Below are 15,843 nucleotides of genomic sequence, written 5' to 3'. Positions count from 1 at the left end.
TAAATAAGTCACTTGAGGTAACTGAGGTGCAGAGGTGCAATATTTCACTGTTTTCATGGAGCTTGCTCACAGACATTCACTCACTTCACAGCATCCTGGGATAAACAAGGGCAAGTGATTGATGTGTATGAAATGGTCCACCCCACTTAAGGTGAAGCAGTTCATCTGTCTATACCTGACATTTCCCTGAATCTCAGGAAAGGTTTCCTGCTGGGAACAGAAGATCCTTCTTTTGGCCTCCAACCCACATGCAGACATTGCAGACAGGTCATCGCTTACTAACTGAGCTGGCTTCCTTGGGCTGTCAGGCCCAGCAGACTCAGAAGGCTTCCCTGCTGCCTGGGCTGCAAGCCCGGTCTCAGTAGAGCCACCAGGATATTTCTCCAAGAGCAGTGAGCACACCTGGAGACACTTTGTAGGTCCTTTGAATTCTTTATATTTCTCAGCATAAATAATGATAACAGAACATGACTCTCTGTATTCACCTTGGCTCTAAAAGCCAAGTTCTTAAATTATAGCTGTGAATTACTGTAATAAAACATTGTGTTGAAAATATTTTTGTGCTTGATAGGTTGAAATAATAAGCTGAAGGGATGCTATGTGCTGATAACTCTAGCTGCAAAGACATTTCTATACTTATCAGTCATTTGATGTAAATTAACTTTCACCATCCACTTTACATCCTGTCATTTATGCTGATTATTTATTCTTTGCCTTACTTTTAAACTAGGCAATGATAGTGAAGCTTATTTTCTCAATGCTACAATTTTTGTCCCAAATACCATAAGACAATACATTTTTAAATTAAAGCAATCTTTCTCATTCAACATAATAGTTATAAATTATGGCCACGAAAACTTGGTTTTACAAAAGTGAACTGTTGGCAATGCCATTTGCAGCTAAACAAATATGTTTATATATTTGCAAGACCTAACCCTGAATAATTCAATCAGATTATAAAATATAGATGTTGCCTTAAATATATGCAGTAATCTACAGGAATCTTGTACATTGCCAAGTCTGTAATGTAAATTGTCAAAAACTATAAAATATACCTATATTTATGCCAGTTTCCTTAGAGAGCAAAGTCTGGAGGGAGTCCTTCCTGCAGCTCCTCCTATTAGATCATTTAATCCTTAGTGTGGTGCCATGACCGAATTATCTCTGTCACTTGTCCCTCAAGCTGTGCAAATCAATTTAGGAACTGTGCAAGCTAAACCTTGCAAATAATCAGCTGGATATGTCCATGCGTCCTGACCTGAGCTGTTAGAACTGCTTCCCCTGGCATCCGTAAAGGTCAGGCAGCCCTGCTGCACAAGTGATCTGGTTCACACATCTCTCTTGCATGCAGGAATCACAAGGAGCAAGTTAGGTGTCTGTAACGTACAGTCTGACTGCAGCCCACTATCCTCACTGAGACTAACTACATGCTTAAAATTAAGAATATGGGGCAGTATTTTGCTGTGTCAGGGGTGCAGGGTGGAGGTTTCTGCTGCTGCAAACAGAAAACCACACTTGTGTGGAGAACCCTCATATGGCTGGGCAAGGTAGAGACCTACTTGCTTTACGCTCTCCTCCGTTACGTGCTATGCACTGCAGTTTAACCTCTGTTCCAGTTGAGATCTAGAAGACAATGCTGGTATTTATTTTCTGAAAAAAAAAGTTCCCTCTTTGCTTTTCCTCTTTTCTTTTGAAGACAGGCAAAAAATAATTATGTAGTCATATATCGGGGGAAAAAAAGGTTGTAAAACTTTGAAATAATTCCCCTCAAAGTAATCTGTAAGCATTTAAGAAAAGCTTTGTCTGTTGGAGCAACACTTTTGACCAGAAATCTTACTTAAACCTTATCTTTGTTTTGCAGCAGTACCTGAAAACAAGGAAGAAAAAGCAACAAAGGCAGCAGAGCAAGGTAAAAAGAACACAAAGCACATTGGCATCTCTTAAAAGACAATGACACAGAAACAAAACCCTCAGATTCACACAGCTGGATGACAGCAACCTTTCTATCCATTGCTCTGCTAGTATTTGTCAGGGCTCTGCTGTGCTTATCAGAGCAACAGGGAATTTCCACTGGGAAGCTGGCTTTGTACCACTGCCACAAAACTGCAGCCCTCACAAAGAGCTTCAGGTGAATAGGCCTCCCACTTCAGCTTAAACGTCCTGTGCTGGGACTTTGTGCCCCACAGATTTTGCAAGAGACTTCCTGCCCCTTTAGCCTAGGCAGGGATCAGCTGTTACTATTCAGTCTTAGGGAGTGACTTGCAAGGAGGTAAAGGGGCAGAGGCCCCCTAAAGTCAGCGGAGCTGCCTTTCTTACCCCAATTGAAACATTAGCCCCATGCAGAGCCACAAATGTCCACTGCAAAGAAACTCAAGGTTGGTATGGTATGGAGCAAAGTAGTAAAACACTGGCATAAATACCCAAAGCTTATTAGCCCTGGCTTCCTTTATATGATACGCATCCTGATCTGTTGTGTTTTGTTACTAACTGTCTACCAAGGTGATTTTTGTATTTGCTCATGCTCAAATTGGCTATTAGAGCCCTGATGATGAATTTGTCATTTTCAGTCTTATCATATTAGAGTTTTTTTCAAACTTGCCAGTAATCTTTAGAACAAGGTACAAGACATATTTACTAATGTAGCTTTGGTCAGTTGAGCTATTTTCCCTATCTTCTCTACAGTTTCTCAGCTTCAGCTTTACTCAGCATTACTCAAGCCAGCGCAAGCACCCTGCAGCAGCTGTCAGCTGCTTGTTAGTTGTCATGGAAAATGTTATAATTAGGTGGGCCTTGGCCTAGATTTCAGTCATTGTCAGTCTGGGTATCTCCACACTATTTTGCATTGCTGTTCAAGAGCTTCTTCAGCCATCTGCACTGCTTCCTCTCTGTTTGGCTACCTCATGCAGCAATGAGGTGGTTTACTGTAAGAACTGTCCCTTCCACAATGTGTCACCATTAGATGGGACTTCATCCACAGAATATTTTAACTGTGCCATAAAGAACACAGACTGAGCTGTATAAATTATAGCTTCCCATGGTTGGCATTGAGCAGGGAGTTGTGATTCCCTGGGAGCTCAAAAGGGCAGCAAACTTGTTTCCACGACAGCAGTCAGCAGCAGCAGCAGCACTATCTCCCCACGCCAGCAGCCATCTAGTTTCTGCAAGTCAAAGGAAGAAGAGCAATGTGTAATGTCTGTTGCAACTATTTCTGCAGCTACTTCCAAGCCCTGGCAGCTGCTCCGTTCCTCTGCTGCACAGAAGTGAAAATAAACACTGTCAGACAGCATTCCCTCTGCTGCTCATTTCTGCACCCTATATGTACAGAGCTAATGCCAACACATTGAACATTCAAAGACAAATGAGCCAGAAAAACTTTCAGGAAGTTTTTTTTATATTAGCATGTACTTATATTTCTCAAGGAAGTGTAAAATAATAAGGTTATGGAAGCAGCTCTGAGTTACGTTTTGAGTGAAGAGAAAACTGTACCTAATTCACTGACCCCAGGTATCTGGAAGCTCAGAGGAAAAGTGAGGACTCTTTTTTTTTTTTTTTTTTAAATCAGAAAAGTATAAATGCATCAGGAAATAATTTATAAACTGAAAGGGATTTCTGAGCCTTTTAGACTGAGAAATGAAATAATTTGCCCTGCTAGCTATTGTACACCAGGATACATGTCAAAAAGTCAACACACTCAGACCTGGTCAAAATTAGGAGTTGTGATTTAAGAAAAACATTAAATATAAGGAGACTTGCAGGAAAAAAAAATAGTATTGACAGGTCTATTTAGCACAGGACATAGCTCTGTTGTTTCAAACCTGCGGGTTTTAGTGATCAAACATGCTATAGCAGCTTTGACCTCAAATTGCTACAGTCTGGATATGGGCTAAAAGGTTGTAGCAACATTTCTGTTCACTAATCTTTTGTTCTAGTAAAGCAAGGTTGCATGTAACATTTTCAATTGTTAAAAGGAGAGCAAGAGGGCACAGAACTGCCAGAAGTGTCTGGAAAAAGACAGTGCTGTAATTCCTTGCCCTATTTGTTTGAAAAATGGCATGAGCAAGTGTCAGGTGGTTGCCAGGGAGTTACTGCCTGTTATTAAGGCAACTGAGAATTAACACTTAAAAGAAATGAGGAAAAGGCAGATTTTTTTTCTTGCAATATCCAATAGTACTAAGAAATTAGTTAATTACCATCACTTAAAGGAAGACTAGGGGTTTTTTTATGCTCTTGATTGGGTGGGAAACATGGAATTTTTTCACATACACTGACAGGTAACAACAGAGTAGAAGTCACTTTAAAGGTGTATTTAAGCACTTACAGACAGTATCTATTTAAATGTATTTTCACTAGCTGATTGTATTAAAAATAATTTCCTATGTGAACATGTATTCTAGTATTTATTTTCGCTATTCTCTTCTCTTCTCAGATAAATCAAAGACGACACAAGGAAGTAAGCTATAGATTTACATATTGCTTCTCCCTATAACTGATAAAGCAATGTCAGATCTATAAATGAGAAAAAAGGTATAAAAGCCCCTGCTGCTACTCAAAATTGTAGATTGTGATTGATTAGACAAACTAAAACTGATACAACAAAGTAATAGTAATAATGGATAATAGTAATAGTAATAATGGATATATTGAGAAATTCTAGTCTGCTTAAGCCAAAGAATTTTCGTTCCAATACTGTATATTCTTCCTTGGCAAGGGGAAGAGACTTGCGCAATGCCAGCGTGAAAAACCTATTTATAAAGATTGTATTTGCTATTTTACACACAAAATTATTGTCTCCACATCTACCAGGCTCACTACAGGTCTCAGCTATGTATCCTGACATCAATATGAGCTTAACACTGCAAATTAATACAGAGCGAGTAACGCAAGGCTCTTGCCATGGGATTTGTAATAGGGGTTGTCATTTTGCTGTGTTTCAGCTGACTGTCTAACAGGCCTCAGTAAGTTCGGTCCTACAAAATACACCCAATGTTTATTTACACTTTAATTTCCAATTTTGAAGTCAGTCCTAAGTAATTTTTAAAATTCTTCAACAGCATCTCTGTCACATGCCACACCATCCTAAAAGACATTTTTCCTCCTGGAGATGACAGCTGTGTCTGGAGCACCTTCCCAAAGGTTTCCTTGTTTGGGGGTCAAACAAAGGAAGTTTGTTTGAAGTCGGTTTTGTCAAGTAATGACTTAAGCATTGAGTTCAGAATTATTTAATGTTCTTTATTTTTCAAAATGCATCATGGAGGTAACATCTTCTACAACAGAAGATGGTAACTGTGTTCTTAATAATGGAGATGCACAACAACTTTAAGTTCTTACAAGAAGACTCCTGAAAGTAAAGAGTTTATATTGTGCATTAAATGATTTATTTTGGTAAAGGCGTAATAGTGTAGTATTTAGCTGTGTTACTTGTATTCTTGTATTAATCACAAAATCTTTATTCAAATTGTGAATCACAAAAAAAAAAAAAAGAGTAAGATCTGTGTCTTCCACTCTCTCTTTTTTTTAGAGGCCATTGCACTGAACATGGAATCGCTCTTGGCAATTTTTCATAAGTTATGAGCACAGGAGGACAAGTTTTTCAGTCTTCTCACTAAGTTTTATTTCTGTTAACAGACGTTTCTGTCACTAACTTAATATTTAAAGATTGGTATTGACTTTTTATTAGAATCATAGAATGGTTTGGGTTGGAAGGGACCTTTAAAGGTCATCTAGTCCAACCCCCCTGCAAGGAGCAGGGACATCCCCAACTAGATCAGGTTACTCAGAGCCCCGTCCAACCTGGCGTTGAATGTTTCCAGGATGGGGCATCCACTATTTCTCTGGGCAACCTGAGGGTGTTCCACCACCCTCAGTGTGAAATATTTTTTCCTTATTTCCAATCTGAATCTACCTCCCTCTATTTTAAAACCATTACCCCTCATCCTATTGCAACAGGCCTTGCTGAAGAGTTTCTCCCCATCTTTCTTGTAGGCCCCCTTTAGGTATTGGAAGGCCACTATAAGGTCTACTTGGAGCCGCCTCTTCTCCAGGCTGAACAACCCCAACTCTCTCAGCCTGTCCTTACAGGAGAGGTGCTCCAGCCCTCTGATCATCTTCATGGACCCTCTCCAACTGGTCCATGTCTTTCTCATGTTGGGAGCTTCAGAGCTGGATGCAGTACTCCAGGTGGGGTCTCATGAGAGTGGAGTAGAGGGGCAGAATCACCTCCCTTGACCTGCTGGCCACGCTCCTTTTGATGCAGCCCAGGATGCGGTTGGCTTTCTGGGCTGCAAGGGCGCATTGCCGGCTCATGTTGAGCTTCTCGTCCACCAGCACTCCCAAGTCCTTCTCCTCGGGGCCGTATTTGTGCCTGGGACTGCCCTGACCCATGTGCAGGACCTTGCACTTGGCCTTGCTGAACTTCATGAGATTTCCACAGGCCCACCTCTCCACCCTGTCAAGCTCCCTCTGGATGGCATCCCTTCCCTCCAGCGTGTCGATTGCACCACACAGCTTGGTGTTGTCAGCAAACTTAGAACTATTAGAGATACTTAGTACCACTGTATATGCTTCACAGGCATTTGTAGTATTTTTTTTTTCACTTTGAAAATTAGTGACCAAATCATAAACTGGTGATACAAATCCTAAAAGTAGAAGCAGGAAAGCAGGTGTAGCTTCTGACACAGATGTCTGGGACATAGTAAGCATGGAAAGAGACAACTTTATTACAGTGAAATTACACTTTTGACCTTGTTTAAAGAATTCCTTTCCCGAGTCTTGTCCTTTAAAAATTTTATTGTCTGGAATTATTACCTTTTTAGAAGCACAGTGTAGAAGGAGAAAAATAATGAAATATTTATCCTTTGATGTCAGCCCCAACTCAACTGGACCTTCAATGTCAACAGTAAATTAAGTTTTTCTACTTGATGGTTGCTTCTACCATAAATAAAATTTTATTATTTCTGCATTCCTTCAATTCAGATTCCCCATGAACTCAGTTTGTGTTACACAGAGCCGAATACTAAATCATGAACAAGAAACTTTATTGATACCATGATACATCACTATTGGACACATGCCATGCTCTTATAACAAAAGGGACAATTTGTGAATTCTGTGTAAATAGTAGTAAGATTATTAAAACGCTCACTTAACATGCAAGAATTCAAAATCCAAGTCTATTCGTTCTGACTAGCCTGTTTTAGGACAGTGTCATCTGTCTTTTAAATTTTGATGGGAAAATCTTTGAAAACGTTGGTTTCATCAGCCTCGAATGATGATCTCACATTTTTTCTGAAAGAGAATTCTTGTCTTCTGTCTGATTCAAATTATTTCTTATGCCTTTTGCAGAGGACTGCCCTTCCTCATACAGTATCCATCAAGGATGCTATGGCCTAGCCATCTTCACTACTTGTCTGTAGGAAGAATAAAAAGAACTCTTCATCTTCCTATTTGTCACTATTGTGTTGCTCTCTCAATTTGATATGCATCTGACCCTTAGAAAAGAATAGTTTCAATAAGGAGACCCTTGTACTTGCTCAGCAAGAATGGGCAATCTCAGACGAGGGAAGTAGGCCACAGACAGCTCTGATGAATCAAAATGGGCAAATGGTCAGTTTTGTCCTTTCTGGTTAAGAAAGTTTAAAAGCTATCATCCCATATTAAGTTGAAGCTTGCAAATTTTAAAGGTTTCATAGTTCTGTTTATAGACCACATTTTGTGGACTGAACTCTCTGAATGGACAAAGGTGAATTTTGTACAACTCTTCCAATCACTCAATTTTTCACTATTTCTTTCAATATACAGCTATAGTCTCTCATATGGTCTAGAAGCTTCATTCTCTCTTATTATTAAATCTCATAGTTTCACTCCGTTATGTCTTCTGACTGTCATTTTATCGGTGTGAATACTTCTTTTACAGACCCTGGAAAAGAGAAAGAATCAAAATCTCCAACTGCTACAAAAGATAAAGGTAACATAGCAGAAAAAATGTATAAGACCCCAACATCTATGTGCATCAATAAAAATTTTTGCAGTGCATTGATTTTTTTGTTTTTATGGTATAGTTTAGTTGGGAATTTATAAGCATAATACTAATTCAGGACATTTATTATAAAATTTAGTTGGTTACCTGAATCAGAAGTGCAAATGGAGCCTTGTTCATATAAAGCACCTATATGAAAACTTAGAAGTCCAAAACTCAGACTATTTGCTATTCCAAAATGCCAAGTTAGATAAGTTTTGAGTGATCTTTGTTCTTTCATCACACTTAAGAGAAGTTTGTGGTTTCACTTTGTGAGCATGCTAAAACTGATAAAAACAGTTTTGTACTACAAATTTAATTGGTACCATGGCTCAGTTAGAAACCACCAATTATTCCATCAATCATTATCCCAGAGGTATTAGATGTTAACCTTTTTTTTTTTTCAGAACATGCTAAAGAAAAGGAAGGAAAGAATCCTACAACTTTAAAAGATAAAGGTAAGAATACACAATAGAATAGAAACGTTTGTGAAAACCATAAAAAGTAGAATGAAGATACTAATTTTAAAATAATCATCATAAATCTTAACTAGTCAACATTTAATAGGTTAAAATATTCTGCAGGATTTATAGTATGGAAAAGGTGAGGGGGAAAGGACATAAATAGAATGTGGTGAGCCAATTAGAATTTAGAAGTCTCAAAATTAATTAAATATCACAAAACTACTCTGAGTAACAGTTAAGAACTTTCCTAAGAATTTTCTCTTCTGAACAATACAAAGTGTTTAATAAAAGCCACTTAACAAAGTCTGAACTTAATGCTCGCATGAAAATGTGGACGTAATATGAATAAAGTAAAGTTTTTGAGCATGTGAGTGGGTAATGTGCTTTCTGGGCTCTGTAAAAGCTGTAGTTAAAAACCAATGGCTTCATCCAGTCAGCTACCTCCAACATGAGGGTTGGTCTGAATCTTTCTTTTATTCCATATTTTTTATCAAGTAGTTTCCATGTCTTTTTTAATTTTGTCAGAAGAGATGGCTAGCTCAGCTGAATTTCCTTTCATCCATTATTTTTCTGGGTGCTTTTTACCCATCTTATTACTTCCCTCCTTTCTAGAGATAGCTATATTTGAAAGGAGAAGTGATTTATGGATAAGTTTTATTTGACATGTTCTTTAGGTTCTTCAGGATAAAAAGATCTACCATATAGATAGACATATTAATATTTATTCTAAATTATAGTCATTTAATGCTATTTCAAACAAAGAACTGAATGAAGAGTTCAGTTCAAGCACAAGTGTAAGATGAAAAAAAACTCTAAAAAGGAGGAATAATTTTGTTGCTAGATGTATTTTTAAAGTCCTGGAAGCTGTGTTCATTCACTGACTCTAGTTTAGTTGATCAATAACTAAATAGTAACTTCTTTATACACAAATTAAAATTAAATAATAATAATCCACAAATCCTGTGGTTCATGCATTGTTCTTCTATGTGTATTCTACTCCTAATGTACGTATGGCTCATTTACCTGAGCTTAATTATCTGGATGAGAACTGGATATCCAGACTCTTCTGGAGTCTCGTGGCCTTCTCCATAGATTGCCTATAATCTGTTGTCACCTGATGGGGTTGTGCTGAAAAATCAGAAGAGGTATTTGAATGGCAGCTCTGCCCCCTCCTTCTCTCCATGGAGCAGGTATGCTCAGCCTGCTGCTCATTTCAAAGGATTTCTGGGTGGGGAAAAAAAAAAAAAAAGAAAAAAAAAACATAAAAGGAAAGAGAGAGGAGACCCAAAACATTTTTCCTCTTTGGCAAGAGTTCATTTAGAACCAATGGAAAGCGGTTTGCCAGTCATGAACAAGCTTCTCTAGCATGTCCTTCTCTGAGTGCTCCCATGCCATTGCTCTTAATCTCCTGGGCTCATGCTCAATAGGTCAGCAACTTCAATCACTAATTCATTAATAGGTCCTTCTAATGTCACAGAGGAGATTAGACGTCCACTCAGCCTTCAGAAAGGGGCAGGCAGGAATTTATTTTAAACATCAAGTGCAAGCCATGTTATATCAGATTTCCTACATTTTAGGAAAACAAGGCAAAAATCTCAGTAAAAATTCCAAAATATTACTTAACATGTTACCAGCTAGAGCTGCAGACCACTTTCTTTACCCCATGTAATACAGTCATGTATGCCCAATGCATTAGTGCTGCTAACAGCAAGATCTCAACCTACTCGTTGCTGAACTCAGCTGTAAATGCATCACAGGCTCCTGAGCACCTACAGCAACGTTGATGTCCAGCCCAGCCCAGCCTGGCCTCTCAGATCTTGAGAGCACTTGCTGATGCAGCCATCGCTGTTTCCCACAATAGGCATCGAACTTTCACAGTTCATCGTCTGTGTCTAAAATTGTGGGTGCCAATTAGTGATCTGAATAGCTCAGTTGAAAATATATTACCAGAAAAGACTCTATAGGAAGAACTTAGAAAGCCACATGGGAGAAACCCTTAGAGATCTCAGTGCCTTCCTGGGCTATGTGCTTTCCATATTGCATTTGGGATTACTCTGCTACATAAACATATATAGCATATAGCACTATAAATCGCCCATTTCAGTCACCATATTTGCCCGAACTGTAGCTCATAAATTAATCAAAGCCTTATTTGCATGCCACTCTTTCCTCTCTCCATCACCTCTTCAAGCCTCCTCAGTGGGCGTCTGTAAAGGTTGACCAGGTTATTGTGACCTTCTTTTCACTCTTTGCAACTTGGTGTCTTACAATCTTTCTTAAAGTGAATGTTTCTGGCAAATAAAAATATATTGAAGGACATGGGAAATTAAGGATTTTTAAGACTGTATACACATGCTAATTATGTATCTTGGGAGATTGTTACTTTTCCTGTAAAATCAATAAAGGAACATTTTTAGATGAGGTGTTAAATACTTGTGATGATTAGTGTTTGCCTGGCACCATGTGCAGTAAAAGAGGCGTCATCATACCTCATTCTTTTTGAAGGATGGGTTAAGTTTGGATGAGTAAGGATGATGTCCAGACCAAAAACTTTGTCATAAAGCAGACTATTTTTTTCATAAACTGATGCATAATGTTTTTATTTAAAGCAGAGACAGGAAAAATTGATCCCTGAATTCGGAGTTATTGCAGGGATACTTTATAGACCACAACCTCAATGTTACCTTATCTGTTTTATGAGCTGAATAAAGTGTCTTCAATCTTAGAGTCTAATTTTATTGACAGTAATTAAGGAGAACACTGGAAGAATATACTTCCCATTGTCTTGTAATAAAGGACATCTCAAGACTCCTTCTGAATTTATAACTAGCATTTCAGCTTTTTCCTGAAGTAATGAAGAGTAAAGAAGCCCACTTACAATAATGAATACAAAAGCTGATTTTCTGTTGGCCTAAGCATATTCAAATAATGTGAGGCCAGTGAAACTGAAGTATAATTTGCCATGTGGTTTTTTGGTAGGTATCTTGCCCTGCTGATCAGAGTAGAAGCTCATTCATCCAGGGTCTCTAATAGTGGCACTAAAAGCCCATGATATATCATATATAACTCCTCACTGAATTTTTCTAAGAAATTTGCTAGAATTGCATTAGGCAGAGTTGTTAAAGTGACAGCATTTGTGCTGTGTAGATAATGTAAATTTACTCTTACCCTGTGTTCCATTATTTGTTTTCCAAACAAATGTTCTGCTTTTCCCTCTTGTTTGCTTTTGCCACTTTTTGGGATATCTTTGCATGTCTCCTTATGTCAGTTATGCATGGATAATAAGGGTATTTATTTCTATGCACAGATTGGTAGGGGAAATAAGTCAGTAGTGTGTATTTCTTTCTTGCCTTATGCATAATATCACATTGTCATGTGCTAATTTGCACTTGCTATACAATGCTCCTGCTTCATTTGAAGTAAAAGTGAAATGAAATAACATCTTGCCTGTAGCATTTTTTTATCTTAACTTATAAAACACATTTTTCTTCCTTAAAAGTAGAAAGTCATATTGTGAGACTCACCTACAGAAAAGTAGTGTCTATTCAGTTGATATTTCCTCCTCTTTCCATCTACTTATTTGTTGTTGGTATTTGCATGATAACTTAATATTTATCCTGAAGAGTTCACATACTGCTGCTGCCACATCTTTCTATACCATCTTCCTAACCCGACTCAACTTCATTCCTGGAGTAGGATGCGAGAGGAAAGCAGCAAGATTAATGTTAGCTTTAAGCTAACTTTGTATTTTTCCCATTCTGGGACCAGCAGGAAAGTGGTCAATTGAGAGCAGAAGTTTGAAGAGTCTTCAGTGAGAAACCCTGCTCCCTGGAAGAGAAGCAGGACTGGTGATCTCCATAGTCTTGGCTCAGAGAGTGGAGAAGTCGATGCACCATGGAAAAGCTGCATCCAAAAGTTGTAAAGAGTCAAAAGTGCTGAGCCTGCTTTAGGAGCTACAAATTGTAGGAAATCTCAGGGGCACTTGCTGCGTGGATGGCAAAAGAAACCATCATGGTCATCTGCTACCAAACCCACAAGGCCAAAGGCAATGGTTTGTGCCTGTGGGTGTAACAGTGGCTGCTGATCTTTGAGATCACAAATGTGTACACAGGGTAAAACAGTCCAGTTGGGTAGCTGTTGTCTCAAGGATTCCTATATAGTCAACACAGAGCATCCTTCAAAGGGTTTTGGTCTTCATACTGGAAGTTTTCTCTTAATCCCTTGAAGGAATCCACCTGCTGCTGTGAAGACCAGGCTTCTAATTTAAGTACCTATCCCTGAACGGTGTGATTTTTCCAAGAGCTTCAGCCACCCTGGAAGTGAACTTTTTCTGTTAGAAGTCACACTTAAAGCCTGATGGATAGCTGGGATCACTTCCTGGAACCATGGCAGCCAGGAGAATGATCAGAGTTAAACTTGTTTTGGAAAGGATCCTCCTTTAGCTCTATCTGTTTTACTGAAGATTTGGTTAACTTTCATTTGGAATAAATGACATGGTTTTTTTCTAGATGCTTAGGTGCTATACCCTGTCAGATGGATTGCAATTGAGTCTACTCAGCATCCTACAAGCTGTGATATTCTCTCACTCAAACTGCATACATTCATAAGCCTATGAAATTGCTTCCTCTCTTTGGAAAAAACAATTTCGTCCTAATATTCCCTACTGCATCTAAAGAGATCAAGAGGCTTTAAAAATAAATTTACTGTTAGTTGTTTGTACAACATAATGTATGTTTTTCCTGTGGTTATTGACCCTGAGCACATGCTCCCTGAAGGACTGAAGCAAAAAGTTAGGCTTCAGCCCACCAGAGAAAACCGAAGAATCCTTTTTGTCTTCATGAAGCTTTGGATAAGGTCCTAAGCATTTCTAATCTTGTGTCATTACTTGCATTTTCCTCTTCTCATTTCTAATTTCTCCCTTCTGTGACGTCTCTACGACAGAGTGATCTATAGTAACTTCTGCTCTTGCATTTGCTACTAACGTTATTGCACCTTAAAAAATATAAGATGGTCACTAGAGAGGATGTAAAGACAGGTCAAGATTGCATCCATTCATGTTCACAGTTTTAGTCTTAATTTTTAAATATTTGATTGTTTTTCTTTTAAGTGTAGAAGTGTAGGGAAGTCAGATCTTCCAAATCTCAAAAACTTTATTATCTCCCTACAGACTCTCTGAGAGGAAAAAATCCCAAGAATCCAGAGGGGTTAAAGGAAAGAGGTAAGTGAAGAAGTTAAGAAATACAGAACTGGATATCAGAATAGCTGTTCAACTAGAAAAAAAATCTTGAGTAGGAATATATGATAATGTAAAACCAAACCCCTCTTGGTTCATGTTTAGATTCTTTTATCCATAATATTGTTTTTAACAACATTTGGGCTGCACAGATCCCCAGTAGGGTCTCTGGTAACTACCTGAGCTTCTTTTAAATGCAGAGATTTGAATTTGCATCCTGGGGAAAATGCCAAAATGTATTTGTATAGCACCTTTGGATGTTAGTCTGTCAAAACCAAGTTGTCTAAATCCCATAGCGGGGACACTCCTGCAGGGAACTAGACTAAATCTGGTTCATGTGGTTATGGCTCAAGAATGTGGTTGACTGAGCATGAGACTGGATGAGGTTACTGTCAGATTCAGGTGTTTGAGGGTGACTGATATCAGTTAAGGTTTTTTTCCTAATTTGTTGGCAACACGGACATATACATCTCTAATCTTTTCAGTTGCAGGAGGTTGGCCTGCTAGCTTTGCACACAGAGGTCACAGATTGTTTGATAGTGTCTATTTGGGGAAAAACCTATTTGTTGCAATGTGATGTATTGAACACTAATACAAAGAATTATAGGATTCATGGGCACTGATGACTTCCTGAAGAGTACTGAAACAGCTCAAAAATTTCAGGGAAACAGCAAAGAATAGCAGAATTGTGCATGGTTTCTGAGCTATAAAGGCACATCTGAGGTCCAATGTGTGACTAGGTCTCATTTTTTTGGCAGCTGGAAATACTCAATGTGGTCCAGATAATGCCTGGCATAGTGCAGAGTACTGAACAGGCATACAGCAAAGTGATGCTCTTCTGGGAGGAATGTAAAACTTGTGAAAACTCCAGAGAATGAAGCCAGGGCACCACGTGGGGCTCAGGCTCTTTTTCACTGTTGTCCACTGTTGTCAATCCATGTGTCTCACCTGTTAGGTTGACAGTTGGACTTGATGATCTTGGAGGTCTCTTCCAACCTTGAAGATTCAATGATTCTGTGATTCATAGTTTTTCTTTATTTACACTTAGCCAACTTCTGGATTTTCTTTTGTCCTTGGGTTCTGCCTGGTCAGGTACAAGAGGGAACTAGAACTTCAATGTTTTTTCTCATCTCCTTTAATACTTTGTCATATACTGCAGAAAAATTAAAGATACAATTATGTTCTTGGTCTATGCATTGTGATGTAAAATATAAGAATGCACATTCAAAGGGTTAGCACTACTCTTATTTTGTACCCAGCTTGCCTTAGGTTCAGGAATTGAAATCCTGTTCACAGGCAATACCTATATGACCTCTTTGATATTAAAAGAATAATGGGATCCTGAATGAGTAACTGGTCCTTTTGTCATTCCTGGATAAAGAAAACTCATATTTACCTCTATCAGCAGCCTCTGGCTTTCAAGACCTGTATTCCTAATATTTCAATTGTATCAATTATGGATTATTTTTTTATTTGGGTGCGGCAAACCAAAAATCCATTGATGCTAACTGCTCTATAGAATTGCTTTCCTCTTTGTAAGCTATTGTTCTTCATTGCCTTCTTGAGAGACAACTTAACAGTTTCTTCAAAATGTGAAGAAACTAATGAGGTATTGAAGGCATATTATTTTGCATATTCAAGTCTAAAAGGATGAATGAACGGCCTCGTTGTTTTGTCCCATTCTTCATTTCCGTGCTGTTAAATCCATTTAATTATCACATCTTTCTTGCTCTCTACGTATCAAATTATTTGACTTGCTTGCTTTTCAAGTGTCATCTTGTTTTTCTAACCTGACTTGCGGTAAATGTTAAATGTTTCTTTCTAGAGTCTGGTAAAAGAAAAGATGTGAAGCCTCCAGCAGCCTTAACGGAAAAGGGTAATGTGTTATCATTATGTGGTTGAGAAATAACTGACTGTCCTCATGAAAGGATCTGCTGGTATCTCAGTGCAGTTTCAATATATTTTGAATTACAGGCTTTTGGCAAAAAGGAACCAAATCTAGATTCTTCTTACTTAATAGATCTGATATATTGAAAAGAAAATGTCTGTCACAATTCAGACATAATAAAATCATAACTCTTACTGAGGTGTTCTTTAACTGTTGTCTGACCTACACAGCCAATATTGCAACA

At 38.3% G+C, this 15,843-nt stretch overlaps 1 protein-coding gene across 12 annotated transcripts in view; it reads left to right on the top strand.

The window, feature by feature from the left end:
- TRDN (triadin) overlaps window positions 1-15,843 on the top strand; it is a 232,438-nt gene that overhangs the window by 155,725 nt on the left and 60,870 nt on the right. For 8 of the 12 annotated variants that reach the window (XM_086744402.1, XM_086744409.1, XM_086744408.1 and 5 more), the window contains 6 exons: window positions 1,862-1,909; window positions 4,427-4,450; window positions 7,913-7,963; window positions 8,422-8,472; window positions 13,646-13,696; window positions 15,537-15,587. In XM_086744402.1, the coding sequence (XP_086600528.1) occupies window positions 1,862-1,909; window positions 4,427-4,450; window positions 7,913-7,963; window positions 8,422-8,472; window positions 13,646-13,696; window positions 15,537-15,587 (276 nt within the window). The remainder of the gene's footprint in view (window positions 1-1,861; window positions 1,910-4,426; window positions 4,451-7,912; window positions 7,964-8,421; window positions 8,473-13,645; window positions 13,697-15,536; window positions 15,588-15,843) is intronic. The other 4 variants (XM_086744412.1, XM_086744401.1, XM_086744405.1 and 1 more) reach the window with 3 other exon arrangements.

Source organism: Chlamydotis macqueenii, chromosome 3 (assembly GCF_036417535.1).
Source record: "Chlamydotis macqueenii isolate bChlMac1 chromosome 3, bChlMac1.mat, whole genome shotgun sequence".
NCBI classification, from domain to species: Eukaryota; Metazoa; Chordata; class Aves; order Otidiformes; family Otididae; genus Chlamydotis; species Chlamydotis macqueenii.
Note: the sequence above shows the minus strand (reverse complement) of the source record. Positions and strands in the feature narration are given on the sequence as shown.